The sequence below is a fragment of the Prosopis cineraria genome, unplaced genomic scaffold (genome assembly GCF_029017545.1).
Source record: "Prosopis cineraria cultivar Desert tree isolate PC_DT_omini unplaced genomic scaffold, ASM2901754v1 PC13, whole genome shotgun sequence".
Taxonomy (NCBI): domain Eukaryota; kingdom Viridiplantae; phylum Streptophyta; class Magnoliopsida; order Fabales; family Fabaceae; genus Prosopis; species Prosopis cineraria.
The window spans coordinates 32,689,876-32,699,003 of record NW_026555344.1 but is presented as its reverse complement, the minus strand read 5'-3'; the positions used below and the strand labels follow the sequence as shown (position 1 = coordinate 32,699,003).

The window sequence follows — 9,128 nt, the reverse complement described above, 5'->3', positions numbered from 1 at the left end:
TTTTGATATGGCTTTAAAAGTTGATCTTAACAAGGCTCATGATCGATTAGAGTAGGATTTCCTTAAAGCTGTGCTTACTCGCTTGGGCTTTGCCTCTTGCTAGATCAAATGGATGATGAAATGCGTGACAACTGTGAATTTTAATCTCACTCTTTCAAGAAAAGTTGTTGCTGAAGTTACCCTTGAGAAAGGCCACAGGCAAGGGGATCTTGTATCTTCCTATCTCTATTTTTTTTGTAATGGATGTTCTTGCAGAAATGATATCTGTTTATGCAAACTATTCATGAGATTAAGGGTGTTAAATTAGCAAATACTTGTCCAAAACTTACTCATCTTTTTTTGCTGATGATGCTTTGTTTTTTCTTAAGTGCTCTGTTTCTAAATGTGAAACCTTTAAGGTTATTATGAATATGCTTTGCTCAACTTTAGGACAACAGATCAATACATCAAAATCTTGTGTTTTCTTTTCATCTAATACTCCTGATGAAGTGAGGGAAGATATTTGCTCTATTTTGGGTGTAGTTGATTCTAATAACCTTGGGAAATATCTTGGTTTGCCAATTATTTGGGGAAGATCTAACTCTACTGCCTAGGCAAATGTTTGGGAACGAGTGGGTAAAAGAATACAAGGTTGGAAGCATAATATGTTATTTGAAGCTAGTCGAGAGGTACTTATAAAAGCTATTGCAAATTTTATTCTCATTTATCCTATGTTTGTTTTTAAATTCCTTAACAAAACTTGTGCTGAGTTAGACAACTTTGTTGCTAATTTTTGGTGGGGTATAAAGGAAGGGAAAAATAAAATTCATTGAAAGAAATGGAAGGATATTGAAAAACCCAAAAAGGTTAGTGGAATGGGTTTTAAAGAGTTTAAAGATTTTAATTTGGCTTTGCTGGCAAAAAACGCTTCGCGTGTCATGCACAATCAAGATGAACTTTGGGTACAAATCATAAAGAATGTGTATTTTTGAAATACTAACTTTTTACAGGCAAAGAAGGGCCCCCGAGCGTCTTGAGAATGGACTAGTTTGCTAGCTAGACATGATTTGTTAAAAAAATATTTAAAAAATCTAAGTATTATTTAAAGTTATCATCTCTCAAACAATATTTTTTCATACATATTTTTAAAAATCAAATTTAGAATGACGTTAAATGCCAGACAATACCTGTGCCATAGCCGCTTAGTAACTCATTATTTTAATAGTTTTGCTAATAGTCATCACCCATCTCGGTGCATTTTGACTTGTAAGAAATGTTTTGAATGAAGAGAGATTCTTTCAACTAAGAAACTAACAAAAAATAGTGAACAAACCATAATCAATAACCATTTAAGACAATTTAATTGCGCTAAAAAATAAATTAATTTTAATATTATTCTATAGAACTAAAAGACCTAAATTGAATTAAAATTTATCGTGTAAAGATAAAACTATCCATCGTATGTATATATATACTCTTTTAACAATCACTCTCCATTTAAAAAAAAGTCTTATTTTTATTTTAACAATAATATATTCTTTTATCAATAACTGTAAAAAATTAAATTAGTGGTGGAGAAGAATATGTGTTAGTAATTTAGCGAATAAGTCTCTATTTGGAAAAAAAAAAACAAGTCTCGTTGTAACAACAATCAATTCTCTTATTAATAACTTCAAAAAATTAATATGGTGGTGAAGCGGAACAAGTATTGTGATTTGGTGAACAAATTTTTATTAAAAAAATAAGTTTAATTTTTATTTTGATAACAATTAATTATTTCATTAATAACTTCAAATTATTAACTTGGTTGAGAAAAGTTATTGTAATTTGGTGAACAAATCTCCATTCAAAAAAAAATAAGGCTCATTTTTATTTTAATAATAATCAATTCTCCCATCACAACAAATACATATATGTAAGGGATAGTTTTGTCTTTTTACAATAAATTTTAATGGGAGAATCAAATCCAAAGATCACTTAAGTAAATTATTTATATATAAAAATTAATAAAAAATAGATTGTTATTAAAATAAAAATATAATTTTTTTTAAAATAGGACTTGTTATTAATAATTATCTGTAAATAATTTACTTAAATGATTGTTGAATGTAATTCTCTTGATTTTAATTATATTAGATGCTTTGATCTTACACATTAACACTGGAATCATTTGGTCCTGTAGTAGAATTACTTATTTCTCATGATCCTTGATTGTGATTTTTCCAAAAATCTTTGACAATCTGCGCATTAGACAGATTCAAAACTCTGATGGTACAACTCACAAAATCTGACAGAATAAACAAAATCATCGTGGCTTCGAAAGTCAAAGAGAAAGGAAGGGGTTCGCAGAGGAGTTTTTGGTAAGGTCTGAACTTCCATCCGCACCCATTTTCTTCATTTATTTTGGTAAGAAGAGGACTTTCGGTTTTCGCAGTTAATTCTTGCTTGGATTTTCAAATTTCTTGGTTTTCCTGTTCGAATTTTAGAGGGATTCTTGGTTTGAACAAGACCTTGTTTGATCATCGCGAAGAGCACGACCTGGACAGATCTTTAATTTCTGGAGGAATCAGCGAAGAAAAAGACAACGAAACTTGCAGAAAGAATCTTAGGTTTTCAAACTCCAAAGATCAGTCTGCTATTCCTGAAGGGAACATCCCGTAAGTATTAGTGCCCTTCATCCTGTATTGCTCTATTTCTTGATCTGCATCGTGTCATTTTCTATAGGTCGCCAGGAGAGGGGGGGAGGGGGGAGGGGGAGAGAGACGGAAAGATTTTTTAAGAGTTTTTGAGAGCCATTTTCTTGATTTTCTCAGCAAGCGAAATTGTTATGTACAATTAAGATTTTTGATATTCCATTTAAAGAGGACAAAAAGCTTTTGTAGTCTGCTATAACCTGATTTATTACCTTTTTTTTTTTGGTACAGATTTCCCTGACCTTGTATTCGAATTATAAGTTACTCTAATGGCAAAGATCTGGAGTTGCAGAAGCAAAAGTTAGCACTGGTGAAGCAGTGAAGTCTGACCTGACCAATGGAGATCGAGTTCCAGGACAGAACAGTAAGGTAAGAGAAAACAGGGGTTAGAAAATGTGGGAAGAGAAAAGAGAGATGAGGGAAGTAAAGGGAAAATAAATAAATAATTTTCTCTCCTTACTTAAGAAGGAAAAAACATGGAGAGGAAAAAAATTATTAATATTATATGAACAATAATAACTTATTACATGTATTGGAATATTTTATATAATAAAATTTAATATTTTAACGTATTATTTACTTATTTTCTCTTATATATTGTTAAAAAAATAAAAATATAATTGAAAATGAATTAATTTAATTTTAATTTTATTTTTAAAAATTATTGAATAAATAATAGTCTAAAAATTTAAAACTACAATCAAATATAAAAAGAAAATGAGAAAGGTTGGGTAGGAAACAAAACATATTCGTAGGTGAATTTGGAACCAAAGTTCTTCTGCCTCCTTCATGTCTTTCGTTGACCGCTTAAAACCTTTTCAATAATTGCTTAAAATAATACTTTTGTAATGTACTCATTTTATTAAAATATTTAAAATATTTTTTTAAGCTCAGGTGTTAAAAAGAATATAAGATAGTTTTAATATTTTAAAATATAATTAATTTACTTTATTCAAAAGTATTTATAATAAATTGATTATTTTATATTTATTTTAAAGTAAAATATTTTATTAAATAAAGATAAATATGAAAAAATAATATTAATTTAAAAATAATTAGTTACTTTATAGGATCAGATTAGGCTAAAAATGTCAGACCGAGAGAAAGTATATGTCAGGTAAATACTTTATTAATTTAGATTTTTCAAATCAAAAACCAGCCTTCCATTGCGTCCTGCATATGTAATTATGAAATTGCTGATACATGTTTGGGGAAGCTCAGGCTTATCAATATGAACAGAAACTAGAGAGAAGCTAGCTAGAGGGGGACAAGAAAGACTTGGAAAATTTATATTTTGATCTGTGGTTTGCAAGTCCAATATTTGGGGTTTTGATTCATCCAAAGATGTGTCAATATCATCTTGAAGGCGTCACGAATGGTAAGATTTCTCTATTCATGAATTGAAAATGTTCTGCAACTTAACTTTATAGTATGTTCCGTTTGGAGTTATAAGGCATCATTTTTCTGAAACATAATGCTAAAAAGTTGTAATTTTTACATCTCTGGTTCCTATCTAAGACAGAATCGATCTAAAAAAAAAATAAAAAAGAACAGGTGTAAAACATCTTATCTATTAGTAAATTGATTAATTATATTGTACGGAATAATAGAAAAATGAACAGGGTTAGATTCTTATCATTCTAAATATTTTTAAATTGGTACATTGAATGTGTTGCACAGGTCCATCAAAAGATTACAAAATGGAGATGGTGGCAAAATCTTATTTGAATTGGATCGATCCAAATAAAATTGGTCCAGAGTTAGATGATGGTACTTGGGCTTCACAGTTTAATGATAACTGTGCTTGGTCTTCATCAAAGTTAAATGATTTGAAAGCCCAGTTGAAAATTGCAGACTCTGCAAATCTTCCTTTAACATCAAGTTGTTGCATCTACAGAGTGCCACCAAAACTTAGAAAAGTAAATGAAGAAGCCTACACTCCTAGCGTGGTTTCCATTGGCCCATATCACCATCAAGACAAAAGATTGGAATCAATGCAGGAATTAAAAGTATGGTATGTTAACAGGTTCCTCAAGAGGACCCCACAGAAATCATTAGATGATTATTTGAAGGCCCTGGAAGATATGGAAGATAAGATTCGTCATGGTTATTCGGAGACCATAAAGATGAAGAGCGATGAATTTGTAAGCATGATTCTAACCGATGCTTGCTTCATCATCGAGTTCTTTCTTGCATGTCTAGGCCTGGAAGACCCTTTGGTTAAGAAACTATGGCCAACAGCTGATATTAAACTTGACTTGATTTTGCTTGAAAATCAACTTCCATTCTTTGTTCTTACTAACCTATTTGACCTAGCTTTTCCAACCGGCTTCAATGGTGAACTTTCATTTGTTAAGCTTACCTTTGATGTTTTTGTGAACGTTTTCCTGCGAGAGTTATATCCCAACAAGGAAACTCACCCCAAGTTTATGCGTAACTTCAATTATGATAGTCTTCATCAAGTGCAACACCTCTGTGATATGCTGAGGACCTTTTACTTACCAAGTGATCCGTCACCAAGAGGAGCTGACGCAATAATGAAGCGTTCACACAGTGTAAGTCTACTACACGAGGCAGGGATGAAGTTTGAAGTTGATAAGGAAAGTAGTGTAACTAAGTTGCAGTGTTCAGATAAAACAATGTTAAAGATACCGAGTATTGTGGTAAGTGATTGGACTGAGACTATGCTTAGAAATGTGGTTGCATTTGAGCAGTGTCACTATCCTTTTTCAGGCTATGTGACTGATTACATATGCCTGTTGGATAATCTTATTGACACCGGGAAAGATGTCGAAATTCTTGTCAGAAAGAAAATTTTGGAGAACTTGATGGCTGACAGTAATGGAGTTGCTTGCATGGTGAACAAACTTTGCAAAAATGTTCTTGTAACAAACACCAACACTGATTATATCTCTCTATGCGAAGAAATGGACAAGTTTTGTGATAACCCTTATCATAAGTATAGGGCAATTTTTGTGCGTGAATATTGGAGCACTCCTTGGAAAATTGCATCCGTGCTTGCTGCAACATTGCTGCTTTTGCTCACATTCATTCAAACAATATCTTCTGTAAATCTAGCGAAGAATTAACTAAGCTTAAAGCTATTGTATAACTCCCCAACTCTTTATTATTATATTTGTTGACACTTCGTTTGTAATGTCTATATAATATTTTTATGGTAATTGCTGCTTTTATATATAGTTTCTAAATGTAATGATAGCGTGTTTGCTTTTTATTATTAAAATAAAATCAGCTCTTGAAACGGAAAGAGCAAAATGAAACAGAAAGAGCAAGAAACGAGCTAAAACGGAAGGCACACATAATGAGCATCATAAACTCTTTGTAACCGCCCTTTAAATTCTGTAACTCCCCTTTAAATTTGTATGGTTCAGTTTCACGTATTCTAGGACTATAAATAGGACCTTGAGACTTGTGAAAGGACAGACTTCAGAGAATAAGAATTGCTTGTTGTTCATTCGGTTTCTGTGTCATTTTGATATCAGAGCTGGTCCAGAGAGCGAGAGAGTGAGTTACAGTTGAGAAAGTACGCTGGAAAGAAGAGAGATTCAGAGGAGGAGTCCCTGATGTCTTCGCGTTTTACAAACCAGGCATTTTCTCAGAAAACTAACATCACCATCGTGCTCAGGAGGTCCGAAAACGTGGAACAAGAGGTTCCCTGTCATCGGAAACAGCCGCACGCGCCGCCACGCGCCATCGTCGGAAGACCACGCGTCTCGCCGCCGGTCCACGCGCCGTCACGCGCCATCCGAAGGTTGAAGACGCTGACGTCAGCTGCCACGTCATCGTTCTGACCGGTCAACGACAGGTCAGCCCAATAGTTTTCTGCCGCGTGTCACAGTCGCCACGTCACTGCGCCCAGTCAACCAACTTTCAGAAATTACATTTTGGCCCCAAATCTTTCAGTAATTCCAAATTTACCCCTATTTTTTATGAAATTTCATATTGACCCATCATTCTTCTAGAATTGCTATTTTACCCCCTAGACAGTCCAAAATCCCCATTTTGCCCCTAGCCTTTTGAAAAAAATCTCACTTTACCCCTATATCCTTCAACGTTTTCAATCGCATCCCAATCTTTATCCATAGCTTTGACACTTATCCAAAATGCCTCCAAGACGTAGACATGTGCACGAGGTTGAGATGGAAGAGTTGAGACGTAGGATACGAGAATTGGAAGCCACTGTGGAATTGCAGCAAACTCTGTTAAACAACAATAGAGAAAACTTAGAGAGAGATTCGGGAAGCAGTAGTTCATCATCTACTGAAAACTGCCGCCGCCCACGACAACAACAATTCCGCCCTAATGACATCAAGGTTGACATCCCTGAATTCGAGGGAAGGCTCCAGCCAGACGAGTTTGTAGATTGGCTGCAAACTGTTGAATGAGTATTTGAATACAAAGAGATTCCAGATGCACAGAAAGTCAAAATTGTCGCCCTTAAACTCAAGAAACATGCTTCTATTTGGTGGGAAAACCTCAGACGAAAGCGAGAACGTGAGGGAAAGCGCAAGATTGAAACCTGGGAGAAAATGAAACGCCAGCTCACCAGGAAATTTTTACCAGATCATTACCACCAGGATATTTTTATCTGTAGAAGAATATACTAGAGAGTTTGAACAACTCATGATAAAGTGTGATATTCAGGAGAAAGAGGAGCAAATAATAGCCCGGTACCTTGCAGGCTTAAACACAGATATCAGTCGTCCAGTCCAGCTTCAACAATATTGGACCTTGGATGATGTCATCCGTCTGGCCGTGCGTGTTGAGAAGCAGATGCCCAAGAGATCCACTTTCCAACCTTCATCCTCTAGGAGTTATCCAGAAGGCCGTAAAGCAGAATTTCAGTAGACCAACTCCTCAAGCAAGCCACAACCTACTGCTATGTGCAAACCACCATCCAATGCTGCTAAGGAATCTGGTTCTAAAGCAATTAAATGCTTTAAATGCCAAGGATTTGGCCACATTGCTGTGGACTGTCCTACACGAAGGGTTGTCACCATTCGAGAAGGATCAGGGTATGAAGCACTTGAAGAAGATGAGGAGGACGATGAGTTCTACGGCACTGATCCCGTATATGACGAGGAGGTCACACTTGCTGATCAAGGAGAAGCATTGGTGCTTAGATGAAGTCTGCATACAACAGTAGTCAAAGAAGAACCTTGGTTATGACGCAACATTTTCACACTCGTTGCACGGCCCAAGGAAAAGTTTATAATGTCATCATTGACAGTGAAAGCTATGAAAATGTAGTATCTAACTACATGGTGGAGAAATTGAAGTTGCCAACACAAGATCATCCACAACCTTACAAGCTTCACTGGCTCAACAAAGGGAATGAGGTAAAAGTTTCTAAACAATGCCTTGTGACCTTTTCTATTGGGAATCGATATTGTGATGAAGTTTTATGTGATGTTGTTCCCATGGATGCATGCCACCTTCTCTTGGGGAGGCCATGGCAATATGACCGATATGCTATGCATAACGGGCGAGCGAACACTTATTCTTTTACGAAAGATGGTGTCAAGTTTACACTAGCGCCTCTACCACCTAATGAGATTAGCCAATCTTCAAGGGAATCTAGTGTTTCTAATTCGTTAGTGTCTTTGTTGAATAAGGAGGAATTCAAGGTGTCAAAATCCAAAGCCCAAATGATGAGCATTATTCTGGTGCTTGAGGTGAACGATGAGACGGCCAATCCACCTGGAGTCATTCCGTTATTGTCAGAATTTTCAGATGTAATATCCGATGAGATACCACCAGGGTTGCCTCCAATGCGAGACATACAGCATGCCATTGACTTCGTTCCAGGAGCAGTCATTCCTAATAAGCCTGCTTATAGGATGAGTCCCCAAGAACATGCCGAAGTCCAACAGCAAGTTGAAGAGTTGTTGAAGAAAGGATTAGTTAGAGAAAGTATCAGCCCTTGTGCTGTACCTGTTCTTCTAGTACCTAAGAAGGATGGAAGTTGGAGAATGTGCATTGACTGTCGAGCCGTCAACAAGATCACTATTAAGTATCGGTTTTCGATACCTCGGCTTGATGATATGCTGGACCAATTACATGTTGCCACTACTTTCTCCAAAATTGACCTTCGTAGTGGGTACCATCAAATCAGAATTCGGCCAGGAGATGAGTGGAAGACCGCTTTCAAGACCAGAGATGGCTTGTATGAGTGGAATGTGATGCCTTTTGGATTAACAAATACCCCTAGCACATTTATGCGCCTGATGAATCAGGTATTGAGACCTTTCATTGGTAAATTTGTTGTTGTGTACTTTGACGATATTCTTATTTACAGTAAGAATCAAGAGGAACATTTAGATCACTTGCGAAAAGTTTTGCAAGCCTTGCGTGAGCAGAAGCTGTATGCAAATCTCAAGAAGTGCACCTTCCTCACCAACGAAGTTGTGTTCTTGGGATACATCATTACCGCGG

The 9,128-nt window shown here is 35.7% G+C and overlaps 1 protein-coding gene across 3 annotated transcripts; it reads left to right on the top strand.

The window, feature by feature from the left end:
* The first annotated feature begins 2,272 nt into the window (after positions 1 to 2,272).
* On the top strand, positions 2,273 to 5,817 carry LOC129291758 (UPF0481 protein At3g47200-like). Of its 3 annotated transcripts, none has more exons than XM_054929281.1 (5): positions 2,273 to 2,339; positions 2,466 to 2,636; positions 2,904 to 3,041; positions 3,894 to 4,050; positions 4,353 to 5,817. In XM_054929281.1, the coding sequence occupies exons 4-5, from the start codon at positions 4,017 to 4,019 to the stop codon at positions 5,759 to 5,761; spliced, it is 1,443 nt and encodes a 480-aa protein (XP_054785256.1). In that variant the 5' UTR covers positions 2,273 to 2,339; positions 2,466 to 2,636; positions 2,904 to 3,041; positions 3,894 to 4,016; the 3' UTR covers positions 5,762 to 5,817. The 3 variants fall into 3 exon arrangements, with proteins under 3 accessions (XP_054785256.1, XP_054785257.1, XP_054785255.1); XM_054929282.1 differs by having other exon boundaries at positions 2,280 to 2,344; positions 3,912 to 4,050; XM_054929280.1 differs by having other exon boundaries at positions 2,280 to 2,344.
* The last annotated feature ends 3,311 nt before the right edge of the window (positions 5,818 to 9,128 follow it).